General features: G+C 53.2%; 1 protein-coding gene across 1 annotated transcript in view; it reads right to left on the bottom strand.

Annotated features, from left to right (window-relative positions):
• Positions 1–22,332, bottom strand: part of SLC8A2 (solute carrier family 8 member A2) — a 34,386-nt gene extending 12,054 nt beyond the window's left edge. Inside the window, exons 1-4 of the mRNA XM_043437740.1 lie at positions 22,034–22,332; positions 16,974–17,667; positions 11,915–12,579; positions 4,993–5,415 (exon numbers count right to left, since the gene is read on the bottom strand). Of these exons, the coding sequence (XP_043293675.1) occupies positions 4,993–5,415; positions 11,915–12,579; positions 16,974–17,651 (1,766 nt within the window). The 5' untranslated portion in view covers positions 17,652–17,667; positions 22,034–22,332. The remainder of the gene's footprint in view (positions 1–4,992; positions 5,416–11,914; positions 12,580–16,973; positions 17,668–22,033) is intronic.
• Positions 22,333–24,431: the final 2,099 nt, after the last annotated feature.

Here is a 24,431-nt window from a genome sequence, read left to right on the forward strand (position 1 = left end):
CTTCCCATCCCTCTCTGCTCACATACTCACCCCAGCAACATTGGCCTCCTCACTGTTCCTAGAACGTAATAACAAGCCTGCTTGTGCCTCAGGGTCTTTGCACTGGTTGTTCCTTCCACTGAGAACACTGTTCCCCCATACTCATTCCCTCAATTCCTCCAGTTCTCTGTTCAAACTTTACCTTCTTTCTCAGTGAGACCCACTCCCTCCACCTCCTTTAATAGTGAAACTCATGCCTGCCCCCACCCCAGCACCCTTGGTCTCCTTCCCATGCTCCATGTCTTTGTTGTTTCAAATCATCTTCTAACACAGCACCCAACAGGTTTATCTTGTTTGTTGTTTGCCATTTGTCTCTTCACATTAAGATGTAAGTTCCTCCAAGGCAGCAATCTTTGTTCATTTGTTCTTTGCTGTATCCCCAGTGCCCAGAACAGTGCCGGGCATATAGTGTGCCCTCCACAGACAGCTGTTAACTCAAATTCTTCAGCCTGCAAGACCCCCAACTTCCTGCCCCTTGTCCTCATTTGGAGGGGTAACTGAGCGCTAACTGATTTTCTCAGCATCCCGGCTGCCATGGTAACCAGGGAATAGGAGGGGAGAAATAGCCAGAAGTTATCCATCCCCTTCAGGTACACAACAGGCCCCCCCTTGATTATGAAGACCCACAACCCCACAAAAACCCACAGCTCTGCCACTAGCAGCTATCTCAGCTGTAGAAACCACAAGGCCTGGCCCCAGAACCCAGAAACACAAACACCCAGCCCACACAGTCACCCAGGAGAGGAAGCACAGCCAATCACACAGCCCACACCCACACACCATCATACCCTGCAGCCATTCCCTATGCAGTGGCAAAGTCGCACGGAACCAGATGCCAATTAGCACAACACCCCCATCACAGCCTGGGCAACAATGCCAACCTGTAAGACCCCTGCTGTGATTCCACGTAGTTTCCTTCCTTATACCTCACTCTTTATGCCTCCTGGTGTCTCTGTTTATTCAGTCTCTCCCCGGCTCTCTGCCTTTCTCTCTGTGTTTCTCCTCTCCCCATCTCCATCTCTCAGTGTCGGAGAGACTGAATGGAACAGAATGGAACAGCCAAACTCGACACAATCTAAGCAAAAGGGTCTCAACCATACAGACATATCTCAACACATGAACGCCCACGACACCCAAAGATGGACACACAAGACAGTCACGAGGGGACAGACGCGCACTTCCACCTTCACCCATTCTCGGTTTCAAGACATTTAAAAGTTTCCATTGGTTGAAAGAACGGCAGCCCCCCACCCCCACCCCACCCAACCTTAGGAGTGGGTTGGGAGCTGTCCACGGTGCTGAAATGCCGCAGCCAGGTGGGGTCGTCTCCTGACATGCTCCTCACAGACTCTGACACACGTAGACAGCTGCCGACACGCTGACACGCTGACAAGGTGATACACACACGTACACACACTTCCGACACTCATTCACTTGCAGACATGCTGCGGTCCACTGACGCCCAGTGACAACGGGCACCGACCGGCACCCTGACAAGTGTGCCCTCACAGGACCCAAAAGGAGGAGAAACCCAACCGGCAGCGGGCAGCAAGAGGGACTGGAGCCAGCTGAGCGCAGGACTTCCTGCGGTCAAAGGAAGCAGCTCTCGGAGTATGGAATTAACCGATATGCACCATTATATAGAAAATAGATAAGCAGCAAGGATTCACTGTATGGCACAGGGAACTATATTCAATATCTTGTAATAACCTATAATGGAAAAGAATCTGAAAAAGAATATATATATATATGTATATATACATATGGCTGAACCACTTAGCTGTACATCTGAAACGATCACAAAATTGTAAATCAACTATAGTTCAGTTAAAATTGATCATTTTTAAACAAGCAAACAGCCTGACATTCTGTCATCCTCATGCCCTCCTTGTTTCCTGGAAACTCCACTTTCCCACCCCTCACAGGCTCTGATTTCACACCCAGTCTCTTTCTCTTCCTATCTTCCATTCTCTCCTGCTGACCCGAACTCTTCTCTCTCTGTAGCATCAGCAGGACTTTTCCTTCCCCGAGTCCCCCTGGGGTCCTCTCAGAGAGAATGTCTCTCTTTACCTCCCCGCACCTCTATTCCTTTCAATCTTCCTCCATCTCAGTCTCCAATCTCTATTTCCCTCTCTTTTATTGGGGGGGGGGGCTCACCAGGTGGCACAAGGGATCTTAGTTCCCCCACCAGGGATCGAACCTGTGGCCCCTGCATTGGGAGCGCAGAGTCTTAGCCACCGGACCACCAGGGAAGTCCCTCTTTCTCCTTCTCTTGCTGGGCCTCTGTCACTCAGATTCCATCTCGTGGCGTCTGTCTCTAAGTCTGTGCCTCTCTGTCTCGCTCCTGCCCGCTCTCCTTTCTCTCTCTGACTCTCCACTACTCGGGCTCTGTCTCTCTTTCACCAGGTCTCGTCTGTCTCCCTGTCTTTCACCATCTGGTTGCCTCTCTGTCTCTCTCTTGCATCTCTCCCCGCTACCCCATCTCTGGGAGTCTCTCTTACCTCTCCGTGTTGATCCTGCCTGGGGTCAGCCCTCCAGCCTGGCTGTTTCTCCAAGCATCTCTAATTAGCGCCTGCCCATCAGAGAAAGGATGTGTTTCCCTAAACGCTAATTAGCCTCCTGCTCTCCGTCTTGTGAAACCACAGCTGGAAGCCTGGGCGGGGGCGGAGGGCAGAGGGTGTCCCAGCCTGGGGAAGCCGTTAGAGGGGGAAGTGTGGGGAGGAGACGGTCTGTGGAAGCCCGCGGCCACAGGCGGAAAGTTGATTGGAAGCCGTAGACTCCAAGGAGGACTGGGACAAGCAGAAAGACAACTCCCTCCACGCCCTCTGCCTCTTGGGTGTGAGAGATGGGACCTGGAAGGGTGCGCTGGGCCCTCAACCCAAGTCAGAACAGAGAGAGACGGAAAGGTACGGGGAGTCTGTGACTGAAATATAACCCGAGTCAGAGAGCTGGATCCTGGGGACACAGATCTAGAGATGGACACAAACTCTCCCGAGAGACTCAGACGCCTCCGGGAGAGGCGGAGAGGCAGGGTGAACAGTGAGCAGCTGAGCTGGAGGCCGAGCCCCAGAGGCTGGGAGGGGGGGCTGGAGGGGGCGCCGTGGGGGCTCTGCTCGGAGCGGGGAGCGTGGGCGGCGGGAAGAAGGAGACAGACGGGCGTGCGGGGGCGGAAGGGAGCGGGCGGGAGCCGGGATGTGAGGCTGCCGGCACACTCACCGGGAGACTCGGGCATCTGCGCAAGGGGGTGGCCTGGTGTCTGGGCGTGAGAACAGTCCTGACTCTGTGTCCGTGACTTTGCGTGTCAGTATGTGCCCGGTGCGCCTGTTGGTTGTGTCTGTCTACATACGTACGTAGCCAGCTTCTCTCCGGAGACTCGGTCTCCCACATCCAAGCCCTCCTTTCCCGTGTCTCTTCCTAGGCCCCGGTATTCCTACTCGACTTCCCCCAAAGCCTCGCCCACATTCCCCCTACCCAAGACCTCCACTCCTTCCACCTGCCCACCTCCTTTAGGGCACGCCCGGTCTCCTTAGACCCCGCCCTCTTCCGCTGTCCTTAGCCTTTGCCTTGCGTCCTAGCCGTGAAATTAAAAGACGCTTGCTCCTTGGAAGAAAAGCTATGACAAAGCTAGACAGCATATTAAAAACCAGATACATTACTTTGGCCGACAAATGTCTGTATAGTCAAAGCTATGGTTTTTCCAATAGTCATGTACGGATGTGAGATTTGGACCATAAAGAAAGCTGAGTGCTAAAAAAAAAAAAAAAAGAAAGAAAGCTGAGTGCTGAAGAACTGATGCTTTTGAACTGTGGTGTTGGAGAAAACTCTTGAGAATCTCCTGGACTGCAAGATCAAACCAGTCAATCCTAAAGGAAATCAGTCCTGAATATCCATTGGAAGGACTGATGCTGAAGCTTAAACTCCAATACTCTGGCTACCTGATGCGAAGAACCAACTTATTGGAAAAGATCCTGATGCTGGGAAAGATTGAGGGCAGGAGGAGAATAGGGTGACAGAGTGAGATGGTTGGGTGGCATCACTGACTCAATGGACATGAGTTTGAGCAAACTCCGGGAGATAGTGAAGGACAGGGGAGCCCGGCAAGCTGCAGTCCATGGGGTCGCAGAGTCGGACACGGCTGAGCGACTGAACAACAACCACTCAGACTCCACCTAGGTCCTTGGGCCCTGCCCCCTCTCTGTTCCACAGCCTCGCCCTCCGTTTCCACAGACGCCTTCCCACATTGAAAGGGACCTCAGGGCACACTTCTCCATCGCCACATCCCTTTCCCCAGGCCCCACCCTGTTTCCTCTCCTCTCTCCTCACTTGGCCATTCTTCCCCGTGTCCCACTCTCTTCTCCCCAAACCAGCCCAGTTCGCGCAGGACCCGCCCACATCTCATCCCAACATCTTGACCACACTCCTCGCTCCAGTCTCCTCCCTCCTCTCCTTCGTCCCGCCCCTTTTCTGGACCCTGTACCACCTCCCCAGGCCTCCCTGTTTCCAGGGCTCCATCAAAGCTCCACCCCTTTCCAAGACTGAGTGTGTTAGCCGCTCAGTCGTGTCTGACTCTGCGACCCCATGGACTCTAGCCCACCAGGGTCCTCTGTCCATGGGATTCTCCAGGCAGAATACTGGAGTGGGTTGCCATTCCCTTCTCCAGGGGATCTTCCCGACTCAGGGATCGAACCCTGGTCTCCCGCATTGCGGGCAGATTCTTTACCATCTGAGCCACCACGGAAGCCCCTTTCCAAAACTACGCCTCGCCTCTCCGAGATGTTCCCACTCGGAGGCCTCGCCGCCCCCCACCCCCGCCCCGGTTCAGGCAACGCCCACTCTCGACCGCGCCCACTTCCAGGCCCCGCCCCCGTTCGGACCGCGTCCCGCCCTGGCCCCACCCCTCTCGCAGCCCCTGGTCTTCTCCCTGGCCCGGGGCCGGCGGGCTCGCGCGCTCACATGGTCTCGTCGTCGCCGAACTCGAGCTCGCCGCACGCGTCCTCGTAGTGCACGCCGCCGCCGCGCGCCGTGCCGTCCACCGTGCGGTAGGGGAGGCGCACGGTGCCGCGCGCGCCCGAGCTGCGCACGACGCGCACGTCCACGGTGCCCATGCACTCGCTCACGTGCAGCAGGCGGTCCTGGAAGGAGAAGATGCCCGCGTGGTCGTCGTCCAGGATGGTGACGGTGGCCAGCAGTGGCGACACCAGCCGCCCCTTGGGCCGCCCGCTGCCGTCAGGCTCGAACATGCCCTGCGCGTCGCCCACGCGCAGATTCAGCAGCCGCACGAAGAAGTGCTCGTCCTCCTCGAAGATGTCGTCGTCGATGATACCGATGCGCAGCTCCTTCTGCGTCTCGCCCGGCTTGAACACCAGGGTGCCCTCGCTGCGGTGGAGGAGGGGGAGAGAGAGGGGTGAAGTCGCTCTCAGGGCTGTGGGCCGGGGTGGGGGGGGGGTCAGGGTGGGCTTCCTGGAGTAGGGGGCCGCACCACCGGAAGAACTTACAAGGATAATGGTGGACAGACGTGAAACAAACAATACCGAGGGTGAATGAAGGTGGGCTTTTCCTGAGCAGGAGATGCAGAGGGGAGAACAAGAACCATGGAGGGGTTCCCTCCCACCATGGAACTCATCAGGAGTAGTGGCCGGGAGGGACATTAAACAGGTGATGAAGGTGAGATCAAGGCAGGCTTCATGGGAGAAGATTTAGTGAGCAGGAGACTTCCTGGCAGAGGGAACAGGACATGCAAAGTCAGGGTGGAGAGGGAGTTTGGAGTGTTTCACAGCCATGCTTCTTGAATCTCAGTGTCCACAGGAATTCCCTGGGACATCTTGTTAAAATGCAGATTGTGGTTCAGTAGCTCCTGGATATCAAGGCTCTGCATTTCTACTTAGCGCCCAAAGGACCCGAATGATTCTGCAACATGGACCATACTTGGAGTAACAGGGACATAGGGCCCACAACTGACATTGTCATACTTCCCATAAAAACCATTCTGTGCTCCTAGATATACCCAGGAGAAAATCCACAGTCTTTAACTTGGCATCATTCAGTCATTCAACACATGCTTTCAGTGTGGGAACACGGGAACAGCAGTGCTGGGAACACCGGGAACAGCCCCATGGCAGAGCCTTATCACAGTGGCACTTACACATCTCGGGATTTAATTACAGTCCATTCACTCAAGATATAGGTATTGAGCAGATGATATGTGCCAGGCACTGTTCTTAGTGTTGGGGAAACAGCAGCAAAACCAGATCAGAGAAGAATCTTTGCCCTGGTAGAGCTTCTGTTCCGGGGCAGGAGACGAGTTATAAAACATATAAAGTCAGGTAGTGATGATGCTGTGTGGAGAAAATAAAGGAACAAGGGTAGAGAGTGCAAAGAAGGAGCTGTGTGAAAGTGGTCAGGGAAAGCTTGTCTGGGGGTGGGGGTGCCATCTGAGCAGAGACCTCAGGGAGGGAGCCATGTGGAGGAGATCTGGAGAAGACTGTTCCTGTAACGGGAACAGCCAGTGCAAATGTCCTGAGGCAGCAGTGGGCAGGAGTGCTTGAGGAAGATCACAGACACCAGTGTGGCCGCATCCAGGGGAGCAGGGAGAGAGAGGGTGGGAGATAGGGTGACCAAGGGAACAGGAGAAGATGTCATGGGGCCTTGGTGAGCCACGGTGAAGACTTTGCCTTTTACTGCAGTTAGAGGAGAGCCATAGAGGCCTCCGAGGAGAGGAAGGACATCAACTGGCTTAGGTTTAAGAGTGTTGGCTGTGTAAGTTTCTAAAGCACAAGCAAGATGCTCTATAATGGGCTGGGGGAGGGAATGAGGCCAAGACGTTCATCAGGGTGAAACTTGGGTGGGACAGTGATGACTCTGGGGCGTTAATGAATGTCAAAAATCTGTCATTTACCCCTCCCTTCCTCTGTGGGAGAGGTAGAGAGACCCCAGGGTTCTGGCAGGGATAGAACTGTATGACAAGACCTGGATGGAGGGAGTAAGAGCTTCCCGTGGCTGCAGCCCTCAGCTCAGAGGGCGCTGTCCATGGTGGCTGAGGCAGGCCAACCTGCTCCAAGCTGCCTGTGCCAGCCATGTGATCTCGGGCAGTTAGGACTCAGAAGCACTCTGAGCCTCAGTTTCCTCATCTGTAAAATGGAGTTAGTAACCCGGTCTTCCTCGTGGTAGTGTTATAAGGATTGAGTTAATACAGGGGAACTGGACATTGTCCGTAATAGGACACACGGGCATCATGTGCCTTCTGGCATGATGCCCCGAGGACATTTGGATTCCTGCCAAAGTGCATCACCTGAATTGAATCACGAGGAAATATTAGACAAAGCCACACTGAAGATTGTTCTAGTAAGTGGCCTATCATTTTCCAAAGTATTGGAGTGGGACTTCCCTGGTGGTCCAGTAGTTAAGACTCGATGCTTCCAATGCTGTCGGTGTGGGTTCGGTCCCTGGTTGGGGAACTAAGATCCCACATGCCACATGGCGCAGCCAAAAGAAAAATGCAGACCAAAGTGTTGGCGTCACCAAAGTCACGGAAAGACTGAGGGAGTGATCCAGATTGAAGAAGGCGAAAGAGACATGACAACCAAATATGCCAGGTGGTTTCTGGATCAGATGGGAAGAGGGGGAGGGAGTGAAAACACAGCTATAAAGGGTGAGACAAGGATGCCCGGGGACATGCAAGCATGGACTGTAGATTGGGTCATAATATTGACTCAATCTTAAACGTCCTGAGTGTGATCAGTGTGTTGGGATGATGTGGAAGTATGTCATTCTTAGCAGATGCATGCTTCTGTTGATGGGTGAATGGTCATGCTGTCTGCACCTCACTCTAATAAAGTGCCACCATTATTATTATATTTTTTTCAAGAACAAATTTATGGTTAACAAAGGGGAGAGGTGGGGGAGGGTGGAGGGATAAATTAGGGGTTTGGGATCAATGTAGACACACTACTATATATAAAAGAGATAATCAACAAGGACCTACTGTATAGCCCAGGGAACTCAATATTCTGTAATCACTTATATGGGAAAGAATCTGAAAGAGAATGGATATACGCAAATGTATAACTGAGTCACTTTGCTGCACAGCCACAACCAACACAACACTGTAAATCAACTATACTCATATCTAAACTAAACATTTAAAAAGTAAAGTAGCACCTCAAAAAATCTATTATTATATATTGAAGAGCGTGAATGCCCACAGGACAAAATAGGCACAATTGGCAAATATCTGTGTGGAGGTTATATGAAGGTTCGCTAGACTATCTATTTGCAGCCCTTCTGTAGGTGTGAAATTTTTCAAAATAAAAAGCTGGGGAGAAAAATAACATGGGGATTTTAGAAACCAGGTATCAGAATCATAGAAAGCTAGGTTCCCAGGACTCATATTCCAACACTGGATGCACAAAATCTGAGAAGATTAAAATCTTAGGACCATCAGATCAGAGATGGGCTGGGGTACAGATTAGAATACTAAAACCTGGGAATCCTGACATCTTAAAACCTTCGACCCTTAGCGTGTTAGGATTATAGAGGCTTAAATCTCAGAATCTTAGAAGAGCTGTGCCATTTGGGGGTCACAGAGGTCATTACTAATTTGGAGAAACTAAAACACCACAGGACCACCCTAGCTTAGTGATGCCTGCGGGCAAGTCAGAAAAAGGTATTGCTTCTTCAAGACACTCTCCATGAATCTGGAACTGTCATCATAGACACAGAAATCTACAATGTCCACTGTGTGAATAGCACTTCCTTAGACATGTTGCTCTTTCACAGTGCACAACCTCAACAACTGTACATGACAGTCCTACTTGCCCAGACTGAGGCAGGAACTTACCCAAGGAATAGGGGGCAGGGCTAAGCTTGGGCTGGAACTTAGGTGCCCTCCCTCCCAGTCCTAGACCTAAGCTGCCTTGATAAGTGATGCCAGGCCTGTGAATATCAACTGGGTTGGGAGAGCAGAGACATATGGGAAGGTGTCAACTCTTCCTAGCTCTGGCTTCACCACTGAGCAACATTTACTCCTTCATTTCAAACATCTCCTCCCCGAGGTCATTTGCAGGTGAGAAGGCAGCCTCTGATCCCAGCAAGTGATACCTGTACTCACTTCCTTTTGCAAAGGCTTGGGGTTTTGATGAGGGCAATGTGGACCAGAGGTGTGGGTAGGAGTGGAAGTATGAAGAGGCTGACTGACAGCAGGCCCTCACATGGTGAATGCCTTCTCTTCAGTCGAATGAGGCTGGAGATGTGGGATGAAGGGGAAGGATGGAGGGAGGAGGTCATGGGTGGCCAAATGGGTCCCATGCTATGGGATGACAGAATAAAGATGTGTGAACAGTTTTAACTTAATAAGTGGAACCTATGAGAAGCTCAGCTATCAACGCTCTCTCCTGCATCCTGCTGTATTTTTTTCTTCACTCTTCTCACCACCCCCTGATATTTTAATACATTGAATGTACACTTTCTAATGGCCTGTCTTTCCCAAGAGACTGTCAGCTGCATTAGAGCAGGCAGGGATTTCTACGTCTTTCATTTACTGCTGGTCTCCATTGCCCAGATTCATTTCTGGCACAGAAAAGACACATGGTACATGTTATTATTACAGGGGACCATGGAAGCTGGGCTGGATGAAGCACAAGCTGGAATCAAGATTGCCGGGAGAAATATCAATAACCTCAGATATGCAGATGACACCACCCTTACGGCAGAAAGCAAAGAACTAAAGAGCCTCTTGATGAAAGTGGAAGAGGAGAGTGAAAAAGTTGGCTTAAAACTCAACATTCAGAAAATTAAGATCATGGCATCTGGTCCCATCACTTTATGGCAAATAGATGGGGAAACAATGGAAACAGTGAGAAACTTTATTTTTTGGGGGGCTCCAAAATCACTGCAGATGGTGACTGCAGCCATGAAATTAAAAGACGCTTGCTCCTTGGAAGAAAAGTTATGACCAACTTAGACAGCATATTAAAAAGCAGAGACATCACTTTGCCAACAAAGGTCTCTCTAGTCAGAGCTATTGTTTTTCCAGTAGTCATGTATGGATGTGAGAGTTGGACTATAAAGAAAGCTGAGCGCCGAAGAATTGATGCTTTTGAACTGTGGTGTTGGAGAAGACTCTTGAGAATCTCCTAGATTGCAAGGAGATCCAACCAATCCACCCTAAAGGAAATCAGTCTTGAATATTCATTGGAAGAACTGATGCTGAAGCTGAAACTCCAATACTTTGGCCACCTGATGTGAAGAACTGACTCATTTGAAAAGACCCTGATGCTGGGAAAGATTGAAGGCAGGAGGAGAAGGGGACGACAGAGGGTGAAATGGCTGGATGGCATCATTGACTCAATGGACATGAGTTTGAGTAAACTACAGGGGTTGGTGATGAACAGGGAGGCCTGGCTACAGTCCATGGGGTCGCAAAGAGTTGGACATGACTGAGCGACTGAACTGAACTGAACTGAATGGCAGACTTGCACATCAGTTAACAAAACACACTGCAAACCTATAATTCTTGAAAGAGTGTGGTACAGACAGATCTACTGCACAAGTACATAAACAATTTTGTGGCCCCATGAGGACACAGAAGTTATCTACCTTATTTACTCTTCTCTGTTGAGCCCTTAAAAAAAAATCTGGATGTCAGATGGATAAACAACAAGGTCCTACTGTATAGCATAGGGAACTATATCCAACGTCCTATGATAACTGTAATGGAAAAGTGTATGAAAAAGAATATATATATGGATAACTGAATCACTTTGCTATACAGCAGGAGTGAACACAACATTGTAAATCAACATTTCAACAAAAAAATTTTAAAAAGCCTCTGGCACCTAGTAGGTGCATAGTAGGAATTGCTGGATAAGGTCACAGTTCTGCTCAAAGAGGGGTGAGGAGAGGGACTGGCAGTGAGAGACAGGGGGTTCAGAAGGTGGGTGGCTTTACGGTGGAACCAACGGCCCAGAGACAATGTGGACACCATCTCTCTCCTCTTTATCCCACTTCGTTTCCCCCATAGCACTTGCCATCACCTGATGTTTTTGTATGTTTCATAGTTTATAACCTTATTGCAACTTGAGGGTAGGGACCTTAGCCGTCTTGTTCACTGAGGTATACCCCTGGCACATGTAGTAGGTGATCAATAAACATTTCTAGGACTTCCCTGGTGGTGCAGTGGGTAAGAATGCGCCTGCCAAGGCCGGGGACACGAGTTTCGTCCCTGGTTCAGGAAGACGCCACACGCCCCGGAGCAACCAAGCCTGTGTGCCACAACTACTGAGCCTTCGAGCTGCAACTACTGAAGTCTGAGTGCCTAGAGCCCGTGCTCCACAAGAAGAGAAGCCACCACAATGAGAAGCCCGCGCACCGCAACCAAGAGTAGCTCCTGTGAGCCGCAACTAGAGAAAGTGCCTGCAAAAGCAACAAAGACCAAGAGCAACCAAAAAAAAAAAAAACAAAAAACCATTAAAAAAAATTTTTTTTTTTCACTTCAATAGTGGCATGGTGGGTGGGTCACTGGTTCTATCAGGTGATGAAACACATCATGGAGCTATAATAAGGAACACAGAGCAGCCTCAAGCCCAAGAAGGCACAGGTGTATCATGGACCTGGGAGCAGCAGCCGGTGGTCAGCGGACAGCCACACTGTCCATCTTGTCCAGCAGCCTGTGCCAAATGTCTAGAATAGTACCTGGTACAAAGTAGACTCCCAGGAATGAATGAATGAATGAATGAATCCAGCAAGTCTGCCCATCGCAAAGTAAGGACGGGCGCCAGACGCAGCCAGGAGACCGAGGAGCCTGGAGGCCACTGGACGGCGGAGCCTGTGACCCGCAGACAGCGAGCCCTCCCTGCCCACCCGCCCCCAGGGGACCCACCTGTACTCGTAGTCCGAGCCGGCCTTGGCGGAGCCGTCCTCCGTGCGGTAGTCCACGTAGAAGGTGCTGTTGCCCTCGCCGCCCTGGCAGGTGACGGACAGCAGCACGGAGCCGCAGTTCTCCAGGCAGTGGTACAGGCTGGGCTCGAAGAAGATGCGGCTGGCGCCGTCGTCCTCGTCCTCGCCGGGGCCGTCGGCCGCGGTGGCCCTGCGCGAGGCGTCCACCGCGTGCCGCCGCAGCACGTTGCCCGCGCCGGTCATCAGCCGCGTGGCCTGGATGCGGTAGAAGGCGCGGCTCTTCTGCTGGTGGAGCAGCGCGTAGTAGTTGGCGATGCCCACCAGCTGCTCCAGCTCCTTGTCCGGGTGCTTCTGCTTCAAGTCCTTGAGGATCTGGATGACCTCGCGGCGGCTGGCGTCCAGCTCGCGGGCCTCGGCAGGGCCCGGGCCCAGGCCGCCCACCTCGCCCGGCACCTCGGCGCCCACGAACGTGCCGTCCAGCTCGATGCTCTTGGGGGGGTCGCCCTCGGCGCCGATGATGATGCCGCTGCGCGGGTCGGTGCGGTAGCGCTTGTACACGTACTTGTAGAAGAGCAGCCGCTTGTCGGCCATCCAGGCGAACACCACGCACACCGGGAAGAAGACGAGGGTCAGCAGCGCCTCCCACACCTGCGGGCGGCCGCGCGGGTCAGGACCGCCGCGCCGGCAGGGGGCGCGCTCGCGGCCCGCCCGCCGCCGCCCTCCCCAGCGCGGGGTCCCTGCCCTCCCCAGAGCTCCTTCTTCTGAATCTCTCCCCGTCTGGCCCTCTGGCTGTCTCTGCCTCCTCTCTCTGTCTCGCTCCTGTCTCTCTTCATCTCTGCCTCTCCCCGTTTCTCTGTGTCTCTGTCTCTCCTTCCATCTGTGTCTCTCCCCTCTGAGTCTCCCTCTCCCTGGCTCTCGTCTCTGCGTCTCCCTGCCCTCCCCCATCTCTCTGGCTAGGTTGGTTCTTATCTCCTTTTCTCCCTGCTTCCAGTCTGATTCTCTATGTCAGCTGGCTTGTTGTTTGTTTGTTTAAGCTGTAGAGCTATTTATTTGTTTATAACTAATATTTATTTATTTGGCTGCACCGGGTCTTAGTTGCAGCATGCGGGATCTAGTTCCCTGACCAGGGATCAAACCCAGGCCGCCTGCACTGCGGAGCTGGGCGTCTTAGCCACTGGACCGCCAGAGAGGTCCTTATGTCAGTTGGTTTTCTGTCTTTCCTCCTCTGTTTCTTCCTTTCTGGTGTCTCTGGTGTCCCCCTGTCTCTTTGTCTCCATTGTCTTTTATATCTTTTTGAGATATCTACCTCTCTCTCCTATGAGATTCTTCTCAGTGCCCCTGCCTTCTCTCTTTATGTCTTTATGTCTCTCCTTCCCTCACCATTTTTGTCTCTCCATTGGTTGCATCTGCCCATCCATCCACCGTTTGTCACACTAAGAACCACAGCCAGCTGTTCAAGTGCAAAAAACACAGACATCCTCAGCCACCACCAAGTCAGGGACACGCCCCACCTTGTGGCCCCAGCCCCTGTCCGGGGCAGTGCTGGTCTCTCTCTCTCTCTGTCTTTTTTCTCCCACCTCATTTTCCCTCTGCCCCTCCTCACCCGAGATGCCTCCACTTCTCCAAACTCCACCCATCACCCAGGGTCTGCTCTCTGCTCAGGTCCCCAAATCCCCTATTCCTTTCCCCCAACTCCCCCCCACCAGTGATACAGCCTTTGCCAGATTCTCCTTCCTTAGGATTTGTCTGGCCTTTAGGGATTGGACTCTGACTCTAAAAGAGGCACAAGTTTGGCTCACCGTCTGACAGCCTCATAAAGCAAGTTCTCATGTTTACATGCTACCTCCCCAGAGAGACAGGGCAAGGCTGAGTTTAGATCCCGGTTCTAGAAGAGGGATGCCTGGCCCAGCCTCTTGTGTGTAAAATGAGGACATCCCAAGACTGAATGAGCTCATGCACCCCTAGCACTCAGCCTTGTCAGTTACTGACACATGGAAGGTACACAAAATGTGAAATTAACGTGATTGTTGTTACTAGTGGGCTTCCTAGGTGGCTCAGTGGTAGAGAGTCCGCCTCCAATGCAGGAGACTGCGGTTCGATCCCTAGCTCAGGAAGATCCCCTGGAGGAGGCCATGGCAACCCACCCCGGTATTCTTGCCTGGAGAATCCCATGGACAGAGGAGCCTGGCCGGCTACAATGCATAGGGTCACAAAGAGTCAGACACGACTGAGCCCACATGCACTATTACTACTGTTATAATACTGTCATTATATTACTGTTATCTTGAGCTCTTTACACTCTGGGGCTCAGTCTGCCCATGGTCTGGCAGAAGGCACATATAGGAAACATCCACCAATACCTGAGAGTTCTCCTTGAAATATCCATGTAAAGATGCATATGTTACCTCTCTCATTAAAGATAAGGAAGAAAAGATTAAAGAGCATTTACAAATCGGATGGCCCCAAAGGTATCTTTAAAATGAGCCTGGTAGGGAAAATATCTCTAAGCTCTCATTGCTTACAGCCCCTTGTCGCTATGTTTACTGCTGGTTCAGAGAAAAAGCAGGAGTTGGAAATAGTACAACCACACAAAGCCACCAGCAGGTTTGTGAAAAGAAACTGAATTTTCCACGCAAGCTGTAAAGTGAACTCTTGCCTTGCGCTCATTGAACTGGCCAGTGTCTATGCTGTGGGCGAGTCTCTCTTAATCAGAAGCGAGATCTCCAACACCTAAGATCTGCTTTCTTCCCTGCAGGTAAACAAAAGGTGATTCTAGTAGATTCACATCTGCCTTCGAGGGCACCCACTGTTGGTCCAGGGGCTAAGACTGCACTCCCAATGCAGGGGGGCCTGGATTCAATTCCAGTTCAGGGAACTAGAGCCCATATGCCACAACTAAGAGTTCAAATGCTGCGACTAAAGATCCCGAGTGCTGTAGTCAAATTAATTAATTAAAAAAAAGAGGACCTTGCTAAAATCAGAAATTAAAAAAGAGAACCTCATTTGAAGAAGAAGGGCTTCCCTGGTGGCTCTGTGGTAAAGAATCTGCCTGCCAGTGTAGGAGACATGGGTTCGATCCCTGGTCCAGGAAGATCCCACATGCCTCACAGCAACTAAGCCCATGCACCACAACTATTGAATCTGTGCTCTAGAGCCTGTGCTCTGCAACAAGAGAAGCCACCGCATTGAGGAGTCCACCCACTGCAACTAGAGAGTAGCCCCCATTTCTGTGCAATTAAAGAAAAGCCCCTGCAGCAATGAAGACCCAGTGCAGCCAACATATAAAACTATTTAAAAGAAGAAGAACCAATGGTCTAGTCTAACTCCTTCTATAGTTCAGATGTGTAAACTGAGGCCCAGAGGGTATGGGCTTTGCCTGAGGTCACACAGCACTTCCCGAGAAAAACCCGAGCCAGACCCATCTCCTCCCTGCCCCCATTCACAACATCTAGGAGAGACTGGCATCATCTTGATCTCATGCCCATTCTTTCAGTTATTTCGTGAAAGCATTCCAGAAGTCTGGTCTTCATGTTACTCCAGAAGGGATCCTCCAGAACCACTTCTGCACCCAGACCTGTGGCATTTCACTGTCTTCCCTGTGTTGGAGCCAGCTCCTTCTCAGGAGAAACCTCCCCCCTCCCGATTCTACCTCCTCCCCACAATGTCTAAAACCCATTTCACAGTTTTGGTGTAAATCCTTGTCATGGACCATTTGGATAACCCAAGTCAGGATAATGTCCTTTTTAAAATAGCGCCTGAGAACCGTGTGAAGCCTCGTCTGTACTTTTCACCTTGGCAGCCAGGAAACTCAGCACCGCAGTCAGGAGTCAGTCACAGTAACTGTCTCCCTTCCTCCCTCATCCCTGTCTTCTGGTGCTCCACCTCCCTCTTTTCCTCACTGTGCTTTCTCATTCCTTCCTTCTGCCTAGATAACACCTGCAAAGAATTTTTATACCTCTAACTTTAGATCTTTCCTGGAAAGAAACTATAGCTGGCAAAACTTGACAGATATGTCTGAGTAGATTATACACTTGTATAAAGGAATCCTGGGTAGCCTCAAATAAATTATGCATGTGTGTGAGCGAATTAAGCCAGGCCCATGAATAAATTATGCAAATATAGGCAGCAATCGTGGGGTTGTGGGAAATAAATTAGGCGAACGTTTTAAAGGAGACTAAGCAATAGGCCCGTTAAGACACTGGATAAATGAGAGGCAAGTGATTATGTGAACGTGGGTGTAAATTATGCAGCTGTGGATTGGAATTTTTTCTCACTATTGGAATAAATTATGCAAAGTTGTCTTTGCAGTGGGATGGGTTTATGCCTAGGTTGGACTGGATATGGGTATGAATTACAGTGAAGTGGTATAAATTATCTCAACATCAGAAATCAATTATTAATAATGAATGAACTATGCAAACCACAACTGCATATCTGGCAAATACAAAGCTAGATTATGCAGATGCAAAGTCCATGGGTAAACTATGCAAACTGCACCAAGTTACTCAAATCAATTAGCACTGTCAGAAAACACGGGGCTGGATTCTGCAACTGTAAAATGAATTATGCAAATGGGGGATGTCTAATTGCAAAAGTGGAAATAAATTATGCAAAAGGCAGGGAGTATAGGAAAACACGTGACCATACCTGGCAAATACCTGACTAGACTGTCGTATGCCTTACACAGATCACTAGGACTCTGTTAGCACACATGGCACCCTTGTGAGAGTTCAAAGATGCCATTTCCAGATGGGCATATTACAAAATGGCATCCGGTTCTGCATGGATGAGCTCTTTCCAGAGTTTGCAATGCCATCCAGACCTGGCTTGGGGAGTACCCCCAGACTCTAGCCCCAATTTGCCCTCTCTGGCCCAATGCCTTTGTGCAGTGCACGTCCTGGACAACCATACCTGGTGGCCCTCTCAGATGTCAGCATGCATTTCTGCAATTACAGGCATTGACTCTGCAAACCCAAGAGGCCACCCCTCTGGATTGTGCAGACATACATGCACTCAGGAAATGTCCGTGGGTCCTTGCTCACCTGGACCACACCTGGGGAAAAGACAGCCAGGATGAGATAAAGCCAGACATAGGCGAAGATGCTCCAAGAGGCGGTGACAAAGAAGACCCTCAGGTGCTTGATCTTGCGGCTCTCGCCGGCTGGGATGACATAGATGCACACGGCAATGACCACAAACATGTTGAAGGCAGCGCTGCCCACGATGGTGCCCGGGCCCAGCTCGCCCGCCTGGAAGTTGTGGCCGCAGACCTCAATGACGGACAGCAGGATCTCTGGGGCTGAGGAGCCGAGGGCCATGAGGGTCAGGTTGGACACTGTCTCATTCCAGATGCGGACGGTGCCCACGCTGGTCTCGCCGTTGGCCTTGGTGATGGTGATCTCCTTCTCCTTGGATGTGATGACCTCGATGGAGGCCATGAAGCGGTCGGCGATGATGGACACGCCCAGGAACATGTAGACCATGGCCACAAAGTAGACCACAGCCCGGGCTGCTTTGTCCCCCAGCGACGGGTCATCGGGCTCCCAGACGGGCAGCAGGACCCCCGGCTGGCAGCGGTTGGAGCCCTGGCAGCCCCCTGCACCACTGGCATCGCTGTCATTGGCCGGGGGCGGTGGCAGGGAGGGGGTCGGGGTGGCCGCCCCTGAGCATGGCGGAGTCCCCAGCAGGAGTGCGAACCCCACCAAGGCCAGGGGAGCCATGGAGGGGGACAGGGTCCTGTGGGGGAGGAGGAGGAAGTCTGGGTGAGGGGAGCAAACCCCTCCTCCCTCTTGCGCAGGAGTCAGGGCTTGTTGCAGGCGGAGAATGGGGGAGAAGCTGGGGACTAACAGAGGGATGAGAGAGACCAGGAGAGACAGAGACAGAGATTCAGAGACAGGGACACAAACAGACACTCTCTCTGTGCTAGGCAGAGATCAAGAAAGACACAGAAAGATAAAGACATCATGTGCTGCTGATGGACATGTAGCCTCTATGAGAAACTACAGTTGACATCACGTATCCCAGGACTCAGCAATTCCACTCCCAGAATGTACCCAGGGAAATAAGTCAAGTGTTCCATGAAAGACCCATACACAAGTGTTCATAGCAGCTTCATTGATAATAAAGCTTGAAACAAGCTGGGTGCCTATCGGCAAGAACATGGAGAAGTACAGGGCAGAAGAGGCACACAGTGGAATATTATACAGCACTGAAAAGGGAGTGGGCAACTGAGACACCCAACATTGCAGATGAAGCTCACAGGCATATCATGGAAGAGTGAAGCCAGGCCCAGAAGGATGCAGAGTGAATAAGTCTGTGGGTGAGGCAAGGTGCTGGGGGGTGCCCTCAATTCATTCAGTGAGTCCTGTGTTTTCCATTTTGGTGCTTGGAGGGCTCCTGCTTGGGATTTGGGCTATAGAGGTGCTTCTTTGTTTTTCCGTCTGAGGTAGGGCTGGGGAGGGGCTGCTGGCGGGTCTCTCACTCACATTCTGCCCCGCAATGCTAGCACGTGTCTCTCTCCAGTGTCCCTGGGCCTCTGGGAGGTGGAAGATTCCTTAGAAGCTGTGACATTGTGGCCCCCAGGTTGGGTTTTTTGCCCCATTTGTGGGTATGGGATCAATGCTTATCTTCCTGCCTCTGGTCCTGGGCTTGAGTGGCTATGTCTGTGTGTCTAGGTGTCCTTTAAAAATGCAAATCATTTCACATCCTTCTATCTCATCAGAACTGCCCTCCCCCCCCCATGGCTCCGGTCTCACTCCAAACACCAAAGTCCCTTCCCTGGTTCATAAGGTCTCGCACAATCTGATCTCGTTCTCTTTCTGGCCTCATTTCTCTCCCTCTCCCCCTCCCTCACTTGGCCTCAGACACACTGTCTCTTCCCTGTTCTTCGGACAAGTTCTTGACTCAGGGCCTTTGCACCTGTTGCTCCTCCTTCCTGGGACACACTTCCCAGCATATCCTCTCCCTCTCCCCCTTCAGCTCTCCACTAAGATGTCACCTTCCCTGACCACTCTGTTCAAAATGACGCCCTCCCACTTTGGGGAGTCCCCAGCCATCTCACAGGTGAGCTGACCAAGGCTCAGAGAGGCTTAGTAACTTGTCCAGTGACGCCCAGCAGTCATTCTGTGGCTCCCAGTTTCTCTCTCCAAAAGTGGTCCTGACTTCCAACTCCCCCACCCTGCTCTTGTGTTGCCATGGTAACCGAGTAGCCTATAAAACAGGACTCAGAAAGGAAGGGAGGGATCCTCAGGGCTGCCTACTCCCTGACCCTTCTCCTGGCCACCAGCCTCGGGTCTCCCATAACGTCCATTTCTATCTGACAAAGTTCTTCTCAGAGTCTAGCTCACAGCCTGCCCCCAACGCACACGGGCGTCCTCACGACTGAGGGCCGGGGGAGGGAGGCAGAATGTTGGCAGAACTTCCCTGAGAAGGAGTGAGTGTGTGTGTGTGTGTGTGTGTGTGTGTGTGTGTGTGTGTGTGTGTGTGTGTGCGAGCGTAGGCGGGGTAGAGGGGTGATTCTTAAAGGGCCACCGCACAATTACCCCCTCGGCAAGGCCCATAATGATATGTCTAATTAGCAGCCCCTAATTAGCAACAACTTAGGCATAATTACAAACCCACCAGGATCCAAAGCAAAGACTCATGCTCTCTTCTCCCTCCCTCCTCATCACCTCCTAGTTTTCAGGAGAACCCAGGGCCACTTGGGAGTCAAGAATTCATCCATAGCCTCTCACCCCTTCACTCAGGGAAGGGCCACGGCCTGGGAAGTTCTGCCTCGCATCCAACCACCTGTCCCTTCCGCCTTGGTCCTCAGGGGAAACCAGGGTCAGCCAGTGGGTGTTCTGACACCCGCCCTCCTTGCCCCGAAGCTGGGCAAAGCAGCCTGGTTCCATGGCTTTTTTCCCGCAACACCTGGTTTCCTCTCCTGCAGCCTTAGGAGAGGAGCGGTCAGGGAGAGAAAGCACTGGATAAATGTTTGTGTGATGAACCACCAAGAGGTCTGAGCCCTGTCACTGGGGACAGCTGGGCTGCTTCTTCATCAGACTCCTGCCTCTGCCTCTCTCGTTCCCCCAGCTGCCCTGAAACCTAAGCTGGGTATCCAGGGGCAAAAGGATCGGATGGAGGCCAGGGTGGGACTCCGGAGGGCAGCTGGCGGGCATCGTCTGTCCCTGGGGCTGTTTCTCCCCTCCCTCGTGGGCCGGTGGCCAGCTGGGTCAGTGGGGAGTGCCCCAGTTCTGCCTCGCCCCCATCTCAGGGCCTCAGAGACCTCATCTGTAGGATGGGGACTGCAAGCTTGAGCGGGGTGGGGAGGTCAGGCTGGCAGGCCAGGTAGGACCCCCTCTTGTCGGTAAGCAGTGGGTGGTGGTCCTGAACTGTGCTCAGGGCAGGGGCAGGGGGTGCCTGCTGCCTGTCCCTCGGTGGGGACACGGCCTTCTAAACATGCCCGCTTCCTGCCCCTGAGTGAGCCAGGCTCCCCCCGCCCACGCCCCTGCACACTGTCCCGGCTGGGGGATCCCACACAGACACACGCAGTCTTGGTGTTCAGGCTGTGTAATACATCCATCGGTAAACTGACACCGGGAGGGGCAAAGGGCTTGGTCAAGTCGCGAAGCTTCAAGTCATGGGCAGGACAGAGGCCTGCGGCTCCTAACCTGTGCTCGATTTAACCCACCCAGAGCCCGTCATGGGCACTCACTTGAGGGCCTCATCCCATCACAGCATGGGCTACAGGTTCAGCCCCACACCTCTCATCTCGCCTACCTCCTCTGGGGTCCCCTTCCCAACAGGAAAGAAGAGGATGTATCTATCAACCAGGGACCTCGAGACTCAGAAGGGCCCTTTCCAGGGCCCCCAAGGGGCAGCGGAGAAGCTTCTGAGCTCCACTCTCCCTGGAAGACAGGTCTGGGGCCGGCACACCAGGAGAGGCATGGAGGCAAGACTGCAGGAAGGACTGGCCTGGCCCGACCCAGGACCTTTTACTGCTCTGCCTGGAGAGTGAAAGGGGCTCGGTAATTGTCCAAAGAATGAATGAGTCACGAAATGGACGGACGGCAAAAGAGGTACAGAAGTGAGACGACAAGAGGGATGCCGTCCAGTCAATATGAAGAGAAATGGGAGGACAGACAGAAGACAGGACCAGTTTGGTCTCCACCACAGAGGGCACAGGTTAGGCTGCAAGAATGCCTCGGGATGCCAGAAATCAGGCAGCGGCAAGCAGAGGAGCTCTGTGCTCAGGGGAGGGATGGGCGGGTGCCAGCTGGGAGGATGGCGTGGGGGAGCTGGGCTGAGGAAGGGAGCGGAGTTTGGGGGACTCCTTGCCTCCCGGGCGAGCCCACTCTGAGGCGGCGGTGGGGGGGAGGTGGGGGATCTTCTTCCTCCAGGTCTCCCCTGGCCAGGGGCGGAGACAAAGGTGTGTAGGAGGCAGAGTTAACCAGGGAGAGGAAGAGGGGAGGAAAGAGAGAGGAACAGGGGCCAGGTGCCTGGAGACAGAGATGGAGATGAGAGAGGAAGGGGGAGACAGGAAGACCCACGCGGAGATGGAGAGAGACAGAGACCCAGGAAAGCTGAGACCCTAGAGAGACAAGAGACCCGGGGAAACACAGAGATGGCGAAAGAGGAAGGCAGGGAGAGACCCAGGGCTGAAACAGAAAGCCAGACCAGACCCGGGCATGGACAGAGAGTGCGACGGAGTCAGGGACTCGGAGAGACAGGCAGACTCGGCAGGACCGAGACCACTGAGGGGTGTGGAGGCACCGAAAGGCGAGACCCAGACACAGGAGGGCGGGGGCGGAGGCGGAGAACGCGAGGGGCGGGGGGCTACCCCAGACGGGGCGGGGGTGTTTGCACCCTCAGTGCCGAGGAGGCACCCCCTCCCCAGCCCGCCGCGCTGCCCGAAGCGCAGGAGGGGCTGAGGATGTTGACTGCTGGTGGTGGCCCCCGACTCCGCGTTCGGGCTCCGGTACCCGCGACCCAGGATGTGCAGCCCCCTACTCTCCATAACGGAGCCCAGGGAAACGCGGCTCCTCGAACGCCCCCCTCCACCCACCTGGGGCAGCACCATCCTTCCCCCCAGCCCTCCCTCTCCTCACTGGGGGTCTCTTACCTGCAGCTACAGCCTAGAGCAGGTTCCCCCAGCACTGGATTGGCAGTGGTGGGCGACTCCGCCCGATAGAGAGAGAGAGGGAGAGAGAGTGAGAGGGAGAGAAGAGCTGGAGACTGAGAGGGAGAGCTAGGGAGGAGGGGAGGGAGAGGGGATAGAGGGAGGAGAGGCGAGGAGGAAGGGGGAGGGACACGGGGGAGGGGGAGTCGGCTGGAGAGGGAGGAGGGGGGCCGGGGGAGAGCGCAGGGAAGGCGGAGGAGGAGCCGGGGAGACAGGGGAGGAGGAGGAGGCGGGGAGAGGGAGGCCGGCGCGGGAGGCAGGGGAGGGGCCTGCAGAGAGGAGGGGCGGGGAAGGGGGGGGATGAGGCTGCCCAAGCCTCCCACCCACCCTCTGCGTTCAGCACCACAGGTAATGGACAGCGGCGGACGGCATATATGTGTGTGTGTGTTTGTGGGGGGGGGGCTCTGGAGGTCATTCAGTAGCATCCACCACGATGCACCCCCCCACCCCCCCACCAACACAGTCTCTGATCCATACAAGGACCAAAGAGGCGAAAGAGCTACAAATAGTTCCAGGCTCCCAGAACTGGAGGGGGAGGGCAAGAATGTTTTTAGCCAGAGTCAAGATCCAAATTCACATGCCGGGCCTGCAGAGCCTCACAGAGCCAGCCAGAAACAACCACAAAGGCAGCCATTAATAATAATAACAATGCAGCCCTTATTGCGTGCCAGACATTGTTACAACATTTATAGTAAGTGCTTGACATGTGTTGACATAATGGACCCACCTGAAGACCCTGTGAAGGAAATGCAACTGGTCCCATTTTACAGATGGGGAAACTGAGGTACAAAATGGTAAAGTGTGCCTTCAGGTTCTACCCTTCACTGCTACACGACACGCAGTCCCAGACTCAGGGGCTGGCAAGTCAGGAAGTGAGTTGCAAAGGATTGGGCAGCGCCAGGAACACAAACTCACAAATCCTGAAATGGAGAACACACACACACGTGCACATCCATGCACAGGCTTCACGAACCCACAACATCACTAGTTAAAAGCCCTCAATCCCACCTTAGGGTCCACTCCCACCCAGGACAGGAGGTGATAGAGGAGTTCTAGACAGGCAGTAGGAGGCAAACCCTGCTTTGGCCAGTGGCCCATGCCCACCGCCACCCGTCCTGGCTGAACACCCTTGGGCTCGCTGCCAGGAGGGAGAGACGACCCAGCTCCAGCTGCCTGCTGGATTTCCCACGCTTGGACTTGGGCTCTGGGAGGTGAGGAGAAGTCTGGGGTGGCCAAGAATCGGGGGGTTACAGCCTCCCGAAGACCCACCACGGGGCAGCCAGCCTGATAGCCAGCCTGGTCTTCACTGGCGGTGCAGATGGTCAGACTGACGTGTGGACTTCCACGGCAGGAGGTGGACAGATGGCCAGAATGACCGTAATGCCTGCCCCTCCCCACCAGGAAGCAGGAGTCTCCCCCTCAAAAACCACCAGGGAGGAAGCAGCCCCCCCTCCCCTCCCCTGCTCAGGAATGGGTCCCCAACCCTCCTGACAGGGTTCTATTCCTGGCAATATTTCTCCTGTCATCCCCGCCCTCCTCTGATCCCTGTGATGGAGGCCTGGGTTCCTTCTCTGGTGCCATGGAAGTGGCCATAGGAGGGACAATTCCTACAGCCTCGGGGTCCCACAATCCCCTGGCATTTTCTTTTGTTATATATTTTTGGATACACTGAGTCTTCATCAAAGTGCACAAGCTCTCTTGTTGCAGAGCACGGGCTCTAGAGCGAATAAGCTCAATAGTTGTGGCACGTGGCTGTAGTTGTGGCATCTTAGTTCCTGGACCAGGGATCGAACCCATGTCCCCTGGCAGGCAGACTCTTAACCACTGGGCCATCAGGGAAGTTGCCCCCCTCCCATTCTCAGGCTTTTCAATTAGGACTACCCCTAGTCCTTTCCAGACCAGTGCAGCCTGTGTCCTGTCTGCCTGGGGCTCATCTCAGGACACCCCAGTGAGAACCTAAATTCAATCGCTTTCTTTAGGGTGTTAACTTTGACCCCTGGTACAACGTATGAAAGGAGTGAAAGTGTTAGTCCTGTTCAACTCTTTGTGACTGCATGGACCGTAACCCGCCAGGCTCTGTCTATGGGATTCTCCAGGCAAGAATACTGGAGTGGGCAGCCATTCCCTTCTCCAAGGGAATCTTCCTGTGCCAGGGATCAAACCTGTATCTCCTGCACTGCAGGCAGATTCCTACCATCTGAGCCACCTGGGAAGGTGTGAGGTCTAACCACAGTAACTTTCACCAGTGTCCGACTCCAGGGGGTCTGACCTCAGGCCCTCTGTTACAATTTGTGGCTTCTCCATGAGTCTTCTTTTTTTTTTAAATATTTATTTATTCATT

Source organism: Cervus canadensis, chromosome 18, assembly GCF_019320065.1.
Source record: "Cervus canadensis isolate Bull #8, Minnesota chromosome 18, ASM1932006v1, whole genome shotgun sequence".
Classification (NCBI taxonomy): domain Eukaryota; kingdom Metazoa; phylum Chordata; class Mammalia; order Artiodactyla; family Cervidae; genus Cervus; species Cervus canadensis.